Source organism: Colobus angolensis, unplaced genomic scaffold, assembly GCF_000951035.1.
Source record: "Colobus angolensis palliatus isolate OR3802 unplaced genomic scaffold, Cang.pa_1.0 Scaffold586, whole genome shotgun sequence".
Taxonomy (NCBI): Eukaryota; Metazoa; Chordata; class Mammalia; order Primates; family Cercopithecidae; genus Colobus; species Colobus angolensis.
Window position 1 is genome coordinate 282,858 of NW_012119443.1, and position 16,703 is coordinate 299,560.

A 16,703-nucleotide genomic window follows, 5' to 3' on the forward strand; every position below is an offset into this window, starting at 1 on the left:
CTCAGCCTCCCGAGTAGCTGGGACTACAGGCGCCCGTCACCTCGCCCGGTTAGTTATTTTTATTTTTTTATTTTTTTATTTTTTTAGTAGAGACGGGGTTTCACCAGGTTAGCCAGGATGGTCTCGATCTCCTGACCTCGTGATCCGCCCATCTCGGGCTCCCAAAGTGCTGGGATTACAGGCTTGAGCCACCGCACCTGGCCACAAGGTCCTATTTCTACAAGAGCAACATCTTCTTCTATGATATGAAACTTCTGAAACCATATCCTATTATCCAAAATGATGAAAGTGAACACATGGCCTATGAATGGTTGGCTTTTGGGATGATAGCACAGTGTACTAAAGATCTGAATTAAGAGATCTTTTAACAAACCATAATGTAGTAATTCATCAAAAGCTGGGTCAAGGCAAAAGGGGCCGAGAACCTTTCAAACAGTTTCCAGTCATCTTTAGTTCAGCTAGGGTATGAATATTTTGAACAAGGAATTTAGCAGATGGTCCATGAGATGAATTTGAAAGCTACATAAAGAGATCCTGTTTTTTCTTAGCTTCAAAGTAGATGCATTTATTACAGTTTTTCATTTCACAGAGCTCGCTAATCACAAATTATTTATACTTACGATCCACTTTAGTATCTGCTTTAGAATGAGGCATCAATATTCTCAAGTCCTGCATAAAATATCTTGTTCTGAAATTTATTTATTCCTCTGGGAGAAAAGATGAAAATCCATTCCTTGTTTTTTCACTCCCCCTTGCAAACACGGCCTGGGATCTAGTCTCCATCTTCTTCCTCCACCTCCTCTGCAGTGGCTCCCAGCTTAGCTGGCCGCTCGTCCTCTTTTTCATTTCTTTTTGGGTTCTTTGTCTGAATTGCCACGCCTCCATACTGTTTCCTCTTGGTTGCTGCCACCTTGCCTCCACACTAATTATTTGTTCTCATTATTTACATCTTCTATTTGTAAAGAAAATTTTATTTAATCTAAAAAATTCCCCAAACTTATCCATTTTTAAATTTTGACTTGTTTATTTCAGCCATTCTACCAGGCTGCAATGATATCTTTCCATTCTTGACTGGAGTGCAGTATAATTATTTTCTCTTCCAAATATGTTGCATCTAAACAAACAAACAAACAAAAAACAAGCAAACAAGAAACACTGGTGAGGATTTTTTTTTTTTTTTTTTTTTGAGACTGAATCTCGCTCTATCACCCAGGCTGGAGTGCAGTGGCGCAATTGCGGCTCATTGCAACCTCCACCTGCTGGGTTCAAGTGATTCTCCTGCCTCAGCCTCCTGAGTAGCTGGGATTGCAGGCACGTGCCACCACTCCTGGCTACTTTTTTTTTTTTTTTGTATTTTTAGTAGAGATGGGGTTTCATCATGTTAGTCAGGATGGTCTCGATCTCCTGACCTCGTGATCCGCCCACCTCCGCCTCCCAAAGTGCTGGAACTACAGGCGTGAGCCACCATGCCCGGCCAATGAAGACTTTTTTGTGTGTTTTTATCCATGTGCTTGATAAAATGTGGAAAGGACAGAGTTCTTTATCTGGGTGACATGATCTATTAATTGATATTTCTTGGGTATAGATGTTCAATCATTAGAAATCCTTTATAAAGAGCTCCTTTGTACCCTGTTTTTGCTACCTCATCTCTGTAAAGAGGCAATCTATACAATGCTAAAATCATGATATATTGTGTCTATGGCAAACTGATCTCTGTTATGTTCTGTCATAATTCTGTGACTCACTTTCCTCATCTAATAAATGCTCATGATTATCACAATTTGGGGGGAATAATATCAATGCCGTTAATCTGCAGTAGAGCATACTAGAATTCATAGTGTCTTAATTCTAGTATTTTTAACCTTCTTATTTCCTAGTAGTTCCAAAAAGATTATTAGCAAACATTCTGGAAGCATTTGGTACATGGTACAAAATACATTTAATGTATATTGAGTACAAACCATGTGGTATCACTATTTTAGTCACTGGTGACTTAGCAGTAAATACAGCAGAAGAATCCCTGTTCTCTTGGAAAAGATACTTCTCATCTGAAGGTAAAGAAAAGGAAATAAATATCCTGTATTCCAGAGAGTGTTAAGTGTGATGAAGAAGCAACAAGGCATAGGGCCAGAAAAATGTACCAGGACATGTCATTTAAAAAGAGAGGTCAGGGGATACCTCTAGAAGGACATGACATTTGAGCAGAGAGCTGAGTGAAGTGACAGTCAGAGAAAAAAGGCAAATGACTTACAGCAGTTAAACTAACAACAGGCTTTATGTCAGTAGCAACAGAAGCCAAAAGATGCTGGAATCGATTCTTCAAGGTGTTTTGACAAAAATAACTGTAAATCTAATATTATATAAGCATCAACTCCTTCATGGATAGGAGCTAAGTAAAGATAGTTTCAGAAAATAAAACTGAGAATATAGTGTTGTATACCCATCAAAGCATTCAAGAATGAGGCCTAAAGATTATCTTCTTGAAGAAAGATAAAATCTTAAAAGAGCTGAGATTCAAAAAAAGAAATTCAATAGTGAATAAAGAACCTGATGAACATATAGATAATATTAAAATATTTTCTACATTCAATAATAATTGTAATCATTAAGGTATGACATTGAATAAAATTATACAATTAAATACTGACTTACAATGGAATATATGTTGGAAAAATGGTTATTGGAATTAAAGTTTTATAATATTCTTACATATCTGAGATGAAGTGTTGGCTAATAGGTTGGTTAATCTATTAATTTCAGGCTTGTAAGTATGAATGCCACAGATACTAAGGGTAAATAGTAAAGCATAAAAATATGATTATAAGTTTCAAATCAGAAAAGTGAAAATGATAAATTAGAAAACCAACAAATTAATTGTTTAAATAAAAGTTAAGAAAGGAGTAGTGGCAGCAAATTTACAGATGAATTCTGTAAATGTCCCAAAAGTCAACCCAGTCTTAAAGTTTTGCAGATAATATAAGAGGAAATACACTTCAAATTAATAAAAGAAACTATGGACAAAAAAATATTAATCTCTGTAAAAAATATTGCCCCACTGACTTCACTGATATTACTAGATTAATGGAGGACAAATCATTTTAACAGATGCAGGGAAAACATTCGATCAAATGTATTAACTAATTATTAAGAGACGATCTTAGCAATATAGAAATAAAATGTTTTCTACAAAAAAAGCCCCTTTTTTGTAGAAATAGAACTATAGAAAATTCCATTTTTAAAGGTGAAATGTTAGAAATATTTCTATTATTATTATTATTATTGTTATTATTATTATTAGAGATAGAGTCTTACTCTGTCACCCAGGCTGGAGTGTTGTGATGCGACCTCCTCTCGCCGCAATCTCTGCCTCTCGGCTTCAAGCGCTTCTCCTGGCTCAGCTTCCCCAGTAGCTGGGACTACAGGGACGCTCCGCCACATCCAGCTAATTTTTGTATTTTAGTAGAGACAGGTTTTTACCATGTTGGCCAGGCTGGTCTCAAACTCCTGGGCTCAAGTGATCCCCACTCGCCTTGGCCTCTCAAAGTGCTGGTATTACAGGCATGAGCCACCGCGCCTGGTCGAAATATTCCTTTGAAAATTAAGAAGAATATTGCATGTACTCAGTGTTGTAATGGAAGGTCTAGTCTTTACAAAAAGGCAAGAGATAGAAAACAAATGTTATGACTTTAGAAGAAATACATACAATTTTATTTGTATATAATAGGATTTTCCTCATACACAATCCAAAAACATCTACAAATAAACTATCAGACCTAAGAGTTCGGGAAGATAATTGGACATGACATTAACAAGTAAAAACTATTTTTCATTCTACATACAAGCAACAAAATGCCCAAGTTTATTTTAAAAACAAAACTCTTTAAAATGACAAGAAAGTATAAGTTAAAAACAAATCTAACAAAAGATGTGTAAGAATTGTGTAGAAGAAAAATAAAATGTCATTGAAAGAAATTGATGAAGACAGCCTTACTATTGTAAAGAATCTAATTCTTCCACCATTGATTTATAGATCAATGCAATTCCAATCAAAACCCTAAAAGAGTTATTGATGGAAATTGAAAGGATAATTCTGGAAGGCATATGGAATAACAAAAATCCAAAAATAACCTAGATCATCCAAATACCAAGATGGTATTACTGTATACCACTCAGGAATAACATATTGTATGATTGGCCCAAGGATTAACAACTTACCAAGGAGACAAAACAAACAAACAAACAAAAAAAATAACGGTATGTGTAAGCATGAGCAGCAGCTATGGCTTCTCAATAATAGTTCTGGGAAACTCATTATCCACAGGGAGAAGGTGAAATTACATCTTTATATCACCCTACACATCAAAATCAATTCCAGATAAAAATGTTTTAATATTTAAGACATTTAACTCTTTTTTAACAAGAAGTAAAATTATTATGATAGTAGTATAGAAAGATTTGCAAAACAAATTACAAGAAACTACTAGCCTATCAGAAAAGATGATAATCCTATCTACATTAAAATTTGAATATTCTGTTCGTCAGTCAGAAATAGCAGATATTTGCAATATATATAACTGACAAGTGTGCCTTGTGTTTTGATATCTGTAACATATAAAGAATTCCCTAATTTAATAAAAAGAATTCAATTAACAAATGAGAAAACATAGTCAGTACAGCTTGGGAAAAAGTTAAATTTGGTATCCTTGCTGAGAATTAATGTAGATGTCCATGAGACGATTGATTTCTGACCATGGACCTAAGATGTAAACTCCATGGTTATTAATGAACTAATTTAGAACTGAGGTCGTGCTTTGAGTGAAAAGGTGAGAAGACCAAGAATTGGAACCCCTTGGAATGTAGAGAGAAGAAAAAGCTATGAGTGATATTATAGAGGAATTCCCAGCCTCTGGGTTACACAAAATCCCTGAGGAGGCAAGAATCTTAACAGCTAAGAAAAAGTTACTCCCAGAAGGAGAGAATCAAATGTGTCAAAAGCCACAAAAAGTTGCATTCAGTAAAGACTGGAATTTTTTTTAAGGATCTGAACAAGGGCAGTTTCATGCAGTCAAGGAAATCAAAGCCTTAATGAAAGTGGCTGTGGCATAAAGGGGATAGAAGGGCCATAAGCAGAGAAACGTATTTGTTTCTTGGAAACAAGTGAAGGGGGAAACAGTAGAGACAGCAGTGGAGATCGGGCTGGGTCATGCAGGAACAAGGGGAAGGACCTGTTTTTCCTAGGTATTTTCTAAAGGAAGGAGAGGCTGAAAAGATGGAAGAGCATGAGCATTAGATAATTTAAGATCACTCAGGTGGCAAGATGGGGTGAGATTTGCAAGTGACCGTTAAGAAAAGAGTTATTTTTTCAGTTTAGATGAGGATAGGAAGGGAGGTAAGAATGGGTGTATGGATTGAATGACACCTCTGTGGAAGAGGAGTATAGGAGTTGAGGAATTTATAGTCTGATGGATTCTGTTTTCTTTGTGGAGAAGTCAATATTTTGTAGGAGAACGGTATTCCAAGGGATGAAGTAGGTGACTTGAAAGAGAAGTAAATGCTTGAAATTCATTGCTGTTGATGTAAAATAGGAGCTGAATTAACAAGGGCAGTTTGTTCCTGACAAACCAGGACATAGGATCACTCTGTTTTTACTCCAGATATTTTGTGAGAAGAAATGCAAGAAAATGGTGGAGGGTAGATGAATGAAAGAGCAACGCGATAAAAGAGTTTTGCATTTTGGAAGAAAAGTGGTAAAGGTGATAAAACTTGGGATCCTGAATAAAAGTTCTTTGAAAAGCAATTTGAAGGAGAGATTTTATTCCAGTGAACAGTTTGCAAACTGGAGAGACACAACCCCTAGTGTAAAACAAAGGTGCGTTCCAGAGAACAAAGAGAGAGTTCAAGTTTTGTAGCAAAAGTTTCCGCCCACGTTCCCAATCAGGTTCATTTGTGCAAATGAATGATTCAAACTTGCTGAGTTCTGATTGGTTGGTTCAGGTAAGCTCTGAAGGTCTTGAAGTTGAGAAGATGTGTGTTTTCAGGGATCTCAGAGTATGTGTGTCACCTCTGATCAGGAAATGGCTGTTTGGCTCTATTTTAAATTTAAGCCCAGATAGCCGCTTGGGATTCATCCTGAAGGATTGGATCTTTCAAGCTTCTATTTATTCACAGGAGCTTGGCTGAAAAGGAAAGGGAATGAGAGTAGAAGATTATTGGTCAAAGGAAAGAAGCAGATTGCCTTCCAAGTCTAGGTAAAGTCCAAATGAGGAGATGCAAGGGCATAGTGAGAAGAGCTTTGCTTTAGAGTGTGGTGTTAGGTATTTCCAAAATATTACAAGTGATGGCACAGCTCGTGGTAATGAGCATCTGTTGTGACAGGAGGTGAAAGCAGCTGGCAATAAAGGACATCAGACAAAGGAGGCTATGATGTGAAGAGTGAGACACTGGAGACGTCTTGATTGGATCAGGAGCGTCACTGCTTCATAGGCTGACCCTAGTCCTCATGAGATGTCTATTATGCATTGTCAGGCATCAATCAGCCGTGGTCTCAGCATTCTGAAATGCATGTGTTAACTTAGAATATAGCATGAGATTTAAATACATAAGAAAAATAAGATTCCAACAGAGGAACTGAACCTTTTTATCTTTGTCAGTAATAAATGTTTGATGTTATCATAATTTTTTTTCAGAAATACAGAAACATACAAGAAAGATATGATGAAAGCGCTTATTTCCTTAATCGAAGATCCAGCCTGGGTGACAGCGTGAGACCCTATCTCAAAAGAAAAAAAAAAATGAGGAAGACAGTTTGGTAGCTTTCCTAAAAGACTGCATATTTTACTACCACAGGACTTGGCTTCTGCATTTTTGGACTTGTTTTGTTTTGTTTTGTTTTGAGATGGAGTCTCATCCTATTGCCCAGGCTGGAGGGCAGTGACTCACTGCAACATCCACCTCCCGGGTTCAAGCGATTCTCCTGCCTCAGACTCCCAAGTAGTTGGAATTACAGGCTCGCACCCCCATGCCTGGCTAATTTCTTGTATTTTTAGTAGAGACAAGGGTTCACCATGCTGGCCAGGCTGGTTTCGAACTCTTGACCTCAGGTGATCCGCCAACTTCGGCCTCACAAAGTGCTGGGATTATAGGCATGAGTCACTGTACCTGGCCACATGTTTAAATTTTTAAAGAAGTTTCCAAACTCTTTTCCAGAGTGTCTGTACCATCTTATATTCCCGCCCACAATGTATGAGTATTTCAGTTTCCCTGCATCCTTGCCTGCAATTTGTAATTTCATTTTTTGTATTTCAGCCATTTTTATAGGTGTGTAGTAATATCACATTGTGATTTTAATTTGCATGTCCCTAATGACTTCTGATTTTGAGCACCTTTTCATGTGCTGTTTCGCCATCTGTATATCCTCTTCAGTACAATGTCATGCCTTTTGCCCATTATCTGTTTGAAGTGTTTGATATTTTACTGTTGAATTGTTGGGTTCTTTATGTATTTTAGACCCTGTTCCTTTCTGCATATGTGGTTTACAAATATTTTCTCCGTCTATAAGTTGCCTTCTGATACTCTCAGCATGGTGTTCACAGCACAGAATTTTTTATTTTGGTGAAGTCCTGATTCCCAATTTTTTCTTTAATAGATCAAGCTTTTTACGCAAAGTCAAAGAACTTTTGACTTAAATATCAAAGATTTTCTCCTATTTTTTAAATAATAGTTTTACATTTTATATTTAAGTTTCTTGTCCATTTTGAGTTAATTTTTTTATAAAGTATGAGGCTTAAGTAAAGGTTTATTCTTCTGCCTATAGTTATCCATTCGCTATTGTATCATTGGTTGAAAGGCTTCCAGTGAACTGCTTCTGCACTTTCGTTAAAATCTATAGAGCATATTTGTGTGGGTCCATTATTGGGTTCCTGCTCTGTCCCATTGATATTTGTGTCTGTGTCTCCTGTTTCCTCAATACCACACAGTCTTGATTACTGCAGCTACATGACCCGTCTTAAAATCCAGTAGATTAATTGCTCTCACTTTATTCTTTTTTGTCAAAACCGTTTAGTTATACTAGTTCCTTTGCATTTCCGCATAAATTTTAGAATAATCTCATCTATATCTATGAAAAAATCTTGCTGGAATTTTAATGAGAATTACATTAAACCTGTATATCAACTTGTAAAGAAATGACATCTTTACTGTCTTTAGACTTTCAATCCATGCATATATGCTTATTCATTTTTTTAATCTTTGATTTTGTACTTCAGTATTTTGTAACTTTTAGTTTATAAGTACTGTAGATATTTTGTTAAATTTATACCTAATTATTTCATGCTTTTGAGCAATTTTTTAAAAAAAGATCTATGTCCGTATGTTCATTGATTGTATATAAAATAAATACTATCTATATATTAATACATTTGTCTTATATCCAGAGACCTTGCTGAACTCACTTTGGAGTATTTTTGGCATGTCTTAGGATTTTCTACATAGACAATAATTTCATCTGCAAATAGGGACAGTTTTATCTCTTCTTTTCCATTCTGTTTGCTTTTTATGTCCTTTTCTTGCCATGATGCACAGGCTAGAAATTGCAGCACTGTGTTGAATAAGACTGGAGAGAACAGATATCCCTGCCTTATTTTCTATGTGAAAAGTATTCACTGTGTTTCCTTACTCTAGGGCTTTTGTACATGTTCTTTTCCAAGTTGTAGAAGTTCCCCTCTATTTTTATTTTCTTTCTGAGAGGTCTTTAACTCATAATGAGTGTTGAATATATGCAAACACTTTTTATTTATTGATACTATTATGTGATTTTTCTTCTTTAGCCATTAATATGATGGATTATATTGATTTATTTTCAAATATTGAACCAGTATTGCATCCTGGGAATAAACCTTACTTGCTCATGATGTTTAAACCTTTTCATATTGATAAATTCTATTTGCCGATATTTTGTTAATGATTTTTGTGTATATGTTCATGGGAAGTATTTGACTGTAGTTTTTGTTTTCTTTGTTTATAGTCGTCGTCTGGTTTTGATATTAGGGTGAGCCTCCCAAAAGGAGTTGGGGAGTATTCCCTCCTCTGTTATTTTATAGAGGAGAGTCTATAAAATTGCGGTTACATTTTTTAAACACTGGGTTAAATTCCCTGGTAAAATAATTTTAATTCCTTCCTGGGGATTTCTTATTTGGGGAGTTTTAAGGATTAGGAATTTATTTTTTAATAGTTATAGAGCTATCTCAATTATCTATTTCATATTAGGTGTGTTATGGTAGTTTGTGTTTTTTGAGGAAATGAGATGCTCACTGAAGAGCTGGATCTTTTTATCTTAGCCACAAATAAATTTTGATGTTACCATATAGTTTTATTTCACACTTAACAAAAAGTACTGAGAAAGAATAATGAAAATCCTGTACCCACAGCTCAGCTGAAGAGATACGTGTTAAAAATGCAAATGTAGTGAAAGTTTCAGTGCATTCCTTTTGCCTAATTCCTGCTCTCACCTCTGCTCTACTTGGCGCCAACGTGGGTGTGATGCTTGTTATTCCCCTAGTGTCCAAGTAATTGATTTTTTAAAAACTAGTGTGCTTAACCAATGTGGCATTCAGACTCATACCTTTGACTCAGCTGGCATATATTGACAAAAATGATATTATTTGACATGATGTTATTTTGGTTTGTTTCCACAGCTCTTGCAGTGTTTACTCAACGTCCTCAGGATGCAAGTGTCGAGGTTGGAAAGAATATAAACATTTCATGTCATGCTCAAGGAGAACCACAGCCCATAATTACTTGGAATAAGGTAAGATCTCAACCAAAAGTACAGTAATATTAAAAACACTGACAGATGTATCGACCCACTGAAATGGAGGTAATGATTCTCATATCGATTTTTTACTGTTGCAACTTTTGCTAGCAAATAATACTTTTTACATTGCAGCAGGTTTATTTCCTGTTTCTTATTTTTCTTTCTTTTTTTTTTAAGTGACTGTATCTGATTTTGGGTCAGTGTTTTCATAAGGTTTATCCTTTCTCATTTGCCTGGTGATGAAAACTTCATAGGCATAACTGAATTCCTCTAAGGAAAATTGGTTTTGACACATATAAATTAAGAGTTTAGTGGCTAATAAGAAACCATTTTAAGTTAATAACTCAGAAGTGGATTAAAAGTAGGTCATTGGCTAAGACAGGAAAGGAATGGAAAGCCTAATGTTAAAGAAACAAGAAAAAGTAGTTCTGAAGTTTCAAACCCTGAATGGCTTTAAAGAAACAATAGCTCCTTACTGATGTATCTTACATCTTTTGGAAGCCATGTTCTTCCAACATAACTGCTTCTGCTGTTTTAAATTTTTCATCAAAACAAAATGGTCGGTCTCAGATTTCAGTGTTCTTAAAAATCAACAAATTTGCATGCCTGAATGTCAGTTTTTGAAACATTTTGACAAAATATAAAATCTGTGAAAGGTTACAAAGCTGTTTTCCAAAACCACTTGGCTTATTTTTATTGCTGCCATATATTAACAAGGCCTTCTTTTGTGCTGTAGCAAGTCTCACATGCCAGTCTCTATGAAGAGTAAGTTTAGGGGTCTCAATCATGAGTCTTTTGGTTCATGTTCTCTCACTAGTCTGAATATTTTTTAAAACCCCTTTTAAATTGATATTATATATTAAAATATTTTTATGCTAAAAATAGAAAGTGTGAAAAATATACATTTGGTGCAGTCTCTGAAGCCTTATTCTACACTCTACGACATGCATCATTATATAATCACATCAGCAAAATATCTCAGCGTCTACTTTGTAAAAGATAGCTTTTAATCACAAACTGATTGAGTTCCGACTCTATGCCAGACATTTTACACACACGATCACATTTACTCTTCATAACAGTCTTCTTCAGCTCATGAGTTTGGAAAAGGTATGAGTTAGCATACCTTTGCTACCAGCAATAGAAACGCCTTACCATAAGCAGATAAGGAATGTGCTGGAAAGCTATCTGATTGCTGAGACTCCAAGCAGATATTTCAGAGCTATAAATTTAGTCTGGAGTTCTGGCAATAGGTGAGGAGAAGGGAGCAACTTTGAAAGAAAATTTAGTAGTGGCCCAGCCTGAGACAAGGAAGGTGTGGTTCTGAAGGAAGGACCCGCTGGGCCCTGTGACCTGTGCACCTGGTTGCCTCATCCATGCCTTGTGTCTGGTCTCTCTCATCTGCCCTCTCATCTGGTAGGTTCCTGCAACTTCCTGTCACTCCCTACTCTGAGTTACCAGCTACCAATAGCCTGGACTTGTTTTCCAGCACTGGGTAAAGTCAGCTGTGAGAATCCGAAGACCTGTGAAACATTATTTTCACTTGAAATGTTCATGGTTACACTGTGGCCTATTGGCTATAGCTGGAGTGTGAGTTCTTTTGAAAACATATATCCCATCCTCTTTTTCTTGCGAGTCTTTTGGGGCTAGAGGCAGGGCAGAGGCACACCATTTTAACTGCAATTTCATAAGGCCAATTTCCTTTACTTTAAAAAATTAAGTCCATAATAATGAAAAGTATGTAAATCTATATTAATTAAAAGTAAATGCACTTTAATAATAGTTCGTATAAAATTTAGTTATTTTTATCTTCTTACAGTATATTTTAATTGTGTATATATATAATACACATATCAGTGTAGCTATACAAAACATATGAGTACATGCAAGGAAGAAATAGAAGGGAAATTAGAAATATGTTAATAAAAATATTTTGATGTTTTTGGATGATGGATTTGTGAACATACTTCTGCTTGTTAATTTTTAATTTATTTTAGATATGAGATCTTGCTAGGTTGTCAAGGCTACAGTACAGTGGCATGATCATAGTTCACTACAGATTCACACTTCTGGACTCAAGCAACCCTCTCACTTCAGTCTCCTGAGTAGCTAGAACTACAGGCACACGCTACCATGCCTGGCTGACTTTTGTTCTATTTTTTTTTGTAGGGATGGGGTCTTGCTATGTCACTCAGGTTGGTCTTGAACTCCTCAGCTCAAGTGATCTTGCTGTCTCAGTCTTCCAAAATGCTGGGATTATAGGCATGAGCCACTGTGCCCGACCAAATGTAGTTGTCAGAATTATCTATAGCAGTAAGGAATATATGAATCAATTGTGTCTATCCATTCATTGGAGTGATAATTTTAAAATAATTATTCTATTAAATAATTACATGACTGAACTTTTGGTTATCATATTTAATAATTAGAGAGAGAAAAACCACACTTCCTAGAAACCTCTTTTCCTCTCTCCCTTCTCTCCACTAGATTCATGTATCTCCTCCAGTACTTGACACACAGCAGACATGCAATAGATGTCTGTTGAACAAATGAACCGAAATTGGAAAAAGTAAATAAATGACTTTTTAAGGAACCACACCCATCCAGTGACAACTCTTTTTTGTTCCCTAGGAAGGTGTGCAGATAACTGAGAGTGGTAAATTCCACGTGGATGGTGAAGGCACGCTGACTATCTACGACGCAGGGTTCCCTGACCAGGGAAGATACGAATGTGTGGCTCGGAATTCATTTGGCCTTGTTGTGACCAACATGTTTCTTACAGTTACTGGTAGGTGTTTGTAAGTAGCTCCATTTACAACATTCAAATAACTGTCTCCGAACAGCTTCTACTCCTAATCCTATCTGACTGACCTCACTAATCATGCTCTCTTATGCTTTCTTTCTGGTCAAGTGTGTTTATAGTCAAAGCTGTTTTATTCTTTTTAAAATAAAAACTTTTAAATATAAACAATCTTAAGGGATATAAAGTGAAAAATAACAATTTTAAAAAAGAACATAAATAGCAAATATTTGCAAATGTGTATCATGTTTTCTTACAAACCAAAAATTATAGAATGCAAGATGTATTTATAGCCAAAATGTGGAGCTGGAGGTTGAAGCATAATATGGAATTCAACATGTACTACGTATTCTAGTCTAGTGTATTTAATCCCAGTTTAAAATTAGAAATCAATCCATCAAACTCCCGAGTAAGCTTTACAACCACCAGAACAAATATCTCAATGTTTGCAGGCATGTATAATTGGCCTACATAATTGACATAGCTTTTTACATTCTATCATCAATCTAGTTATATAGCTAGAACCCTCTGCAGGTTGATTATATATAATGATTGTTTAAAATAGTGTTTACCGTAGTCTTATAAAAAATCTTTTTTTTCTTTTTTTCATCATTTAGTTCACAAGGGAGATGGGAGAGTCCATTTGTAGACAGGCTTGCGTAGACTGTACTGAAACTCAGCTGAGGTTATTTACAAGTGGAGACAGGCTGTGAAGATTGCCTGGTGTGTTCTCTACATGGGGAAGCATTGAAGGAAAGCACAGCATGTCTGCATATAGGAGTTGACATCAGTGTTGCTTTTTTTGCAAATGGGTTCAGGAGTTTTTGCTGTATTGATAATCTACAGTTGAAATAAAAGAGTTTAGCTACGAGCATCTGGAATGCTATTTTGGGTTTTGCTCATCTTTCAGTTTTCTTAAAAATGAACAAATTTCATAAATATGGTTTTGCACATTCTTTTTTACCTTTTAGTTTTTCCAGGCCTTATGGGTTTATAAAAGAGATTGGGTAACTCTTTCGTTATGTACAATAATATTTCATAACACAGGCCTGACTTAAAATAGATTTAGCTTATCAACTCATATTTATAAAGATTTGCCATTTTCCTATCATATGATACTTTCATATTCTTACACTTACATATTCTGAGATATCAAACTTCTGAGGTCAGTGGTCCTCAACCTTTTTGGCACCAGGAACTGGTTTCATCGGAGACAATTTTTCCACAGACCAGGGGTGGGGAGATGGCTTTGGGATGATTCAAGTGCATTACATTTATTGTGCACTTTATATCTATTTTATTACATTGTAATATATAATGAAATAATTCTACAACTCACCATAATGTAGAATCAGTGGGAGCCCTGGGCTTGTTTTTCTGCAACTAGGTGGTCCCATCTGGGGGTGATGGGAGACAGTGACAGATCATCAGGCATTAGATTCTCATAAGGAGTGCACAACCTAGATTTTTCACATGTGCAGTTCACAATAGAGTTTGTGCTTCTATTAGAATCTAGTGCCCCTGCTGATCTGACTGGAGGTGGAGCTCAGGCAGTTATGCTTACTCACCTGCTGCTCGCCTCCTGCTGTGTTACTAACAGTCTATGACCACTATTGGGGGTTGGGGACCCCTGCTATAGGATCTTCAAACCTCAGTGAGGAGTATGGATTTATTCTCAAGTCATTGGGGTTGAGAATCCCTTGTCTAGGTATTTTAAATAAAATGTATATTTTCATTAGCAGCACATCAGTCAGCATGCATTCATTATACCATATTGTAAAAATGTCTTCTTGTAGAATAATATTCTTAAAATTATAATAATGTAGTTTAGTAATCAACAAATATTTGTCCTAATAGTGTCAGAGGTTGTTTATTTTATAAAATTGCTTTTTATTTTTTTTGAGATGGAGTCTCACTCTGGCTGGAGTGCAGTGGCACAATCTTGGCTCACTGCAACTTCCGCCTCCCGGGTTCAAGCAATTTTCCTGCCTCAGCCTCCCGAGTTGCTGGGGTTACAGGCGCCTACCATGCCATTTTAATTTTTGTATTTTTAGTAGAGATGGGGTTTCACCATGTTGGCCAGGCCTGTCTTGAACTCCTGACCTCAGGTGATCTGCCCACCTTAGCCTCCCAAAGTGTTGGGATTACAGGCGTGAGCCACCATGCTCGACCTAAAATTTTTAATGTTACAAAATCCTAGTCTCACTCTGCTATTCTCTGTGAGTTCATGATTTTCCTGATTTAAAATCTATGGTAGTTGTGCTTCTTATAAATTTATGGAGTTCACGTTTTGCTCTTCAACTATTTATGAGACCTGTGGAAAAATACCTTTGAGGTAGTTTGGGGAAAAGTTATTACAGAATTTAAATTAATATCCCAATGTTTTAGAAATGCTAAAAATCTTTGCCATTAAACACACATGCAAACAAACATCCTCTCTCTCTGTATTGCACCTCTGTCTTGTTCTTCCACATACACAGAAGCCCTACGATCACAGTGAAAAAACATTTCAGAATCTCCAACACAAGAATTTCATCTTCTTTAACAGAAATGTAACTTAATGTAATTACACATACGTATTAAAAGTAAAACATTCAGGTTGGGTGCAGTGGCTCACGCCTGTAATCCCACCACTTTGGGAAGCTGAGGCAGGTGTATCACAACGTCAGGAGTTTGAGACCAGCCTGGCCAAAATAGTGAAACTCTGTCTCTACCAAAACTACAAACAATTAACTAGACATGGTGGTGCGCACCTGTAGCCCAACTACTTGGGAGACTGAGGCAAGAGAATCACTTAAACCTGGGAGGTGGATCTTGCAGTGTCAAGATCACACCATTGCACTCCAGCCTGGGTGACAGAGTGAGATTTCATCTCAAAAACAAAACAGAAGTAAAACATTCAGTAAAATGCATTAATCACTTTATTTACCAGATTTCAGAATAGTGATAACATTCAGAGATATTCTGTTCTATGGTGTTGAAACAGGCTATAAGGAGATAATAACACAATAAAATAAATGTTATTCAATAAAGAAAAACTTTTTTGGCTCAGGGGCATTTATATGTCAATATGAAGGGAAAGTAATTTATACCAAATAAATTTCATAATGTTAGAAATATTTTTTAATAAAGTAAAAGAAAGATGAAAGAATACAAATTTAAAAGTTTTGAGAAAATTTAAGATCCAAGACAGGAGTGTATATGTATTTATAAAACCCAAACTAGCAGAATAAGGTGAAATATGGCAAAATAAAGTAACATTTAATGTTTTATGAGTGAGACCCTTTCATTCACCAAGTCGTTATAACTTAAAGGAAAAATTCATACATTGCAGGAGGATTTTCCAATCTTGATGCCCCCACTTAGTCATAGTAGAATATTATAACTCCATTTGTGAAGTAAATGACACAAGTAAGTGATCATGACTTTTGAGTTTCTAATTTATATTGGGAATTACAGCCATAGAAAGTGATGTGCAATAATGAAAAGTACACAACCATCTAGGCATTATATAAAATTTACATTTTACTGACTGATGTTTGTAGCAGGGCATCTATGATAGCAAAAGAACAAAAAGCTTTCTACACTTGTAATTTTTTCAGAAAGCTCATTTTCCCTTTAGAGTTAATAGATTTGTAGACAGTTTACGTAAATAACCTGCAAGATTGATACAGTATTTACTGGGAAGTTATCCTTTGTTGAGGATGTTGTCAATGTATTTTATATCAGCAAATATTAATCCTATTTGTCCACTTCTCTCTTTTGTCTAGATAATGTTTTGTATCTAAATGCTACACATTTTATTTAGATAAAATATTTATATATTTATTGGTTTTTAAAATATTTAAGAATAATTTATTGTTAACAGTCACTATATTATATTAACTACAAAGTACTAGTAAGTGTTGTGAAGTATAGACCCATTTCTTGCTAGTGAAAATGATTCGGTTTGACTGAATACATAACACATTTATATGAAACATTAGAAGTGTGAGATATTGCTTCAAAGAGAATAAAATACCTAGGAATCCAACTTACAAGGGATGTAAAGGACCTCTTCAAGGAGAACTACAAACCACTGCTCAGTGAAAT

At 35.7% G+C, this 16,703-nt stretch overlaps 1 protein-coding gene and 1 pseudogene across 1 annotated transcript in view; one reads left to right on the forward strand and one right to left on the reverse strand.

The window, feature by feature from the left end:
- LOC105526292 overlaps nucleotides 1-1,754 on the reverse strand; it is an 11,923-nt pseudogene extending 10,169 nt beyond the window's left edge.
- Nucleotides 1-16,703, forward strand: part of PXDNL (peroxidasin-like) — a 371,164-nt gene that overhangs the window by 237,667 nt on the left and 116,794 nt on the right. The window contains exons 13-14 of the mRNA XM_011962239.1: nucleotides 9,693-9,805; nucleotides 12,443-12,599. Of these exons, the coding sequence (XP_011817629.1) occupies nucleotides 9,693-9,805; nucleotides 12,443-12,599 (270 nt within the window). The remainder of the gene's footprint in view (nucleotides 1-9,692; nucleotides 9,806-12,442; nucleotides 12,600-16,703) is intronic.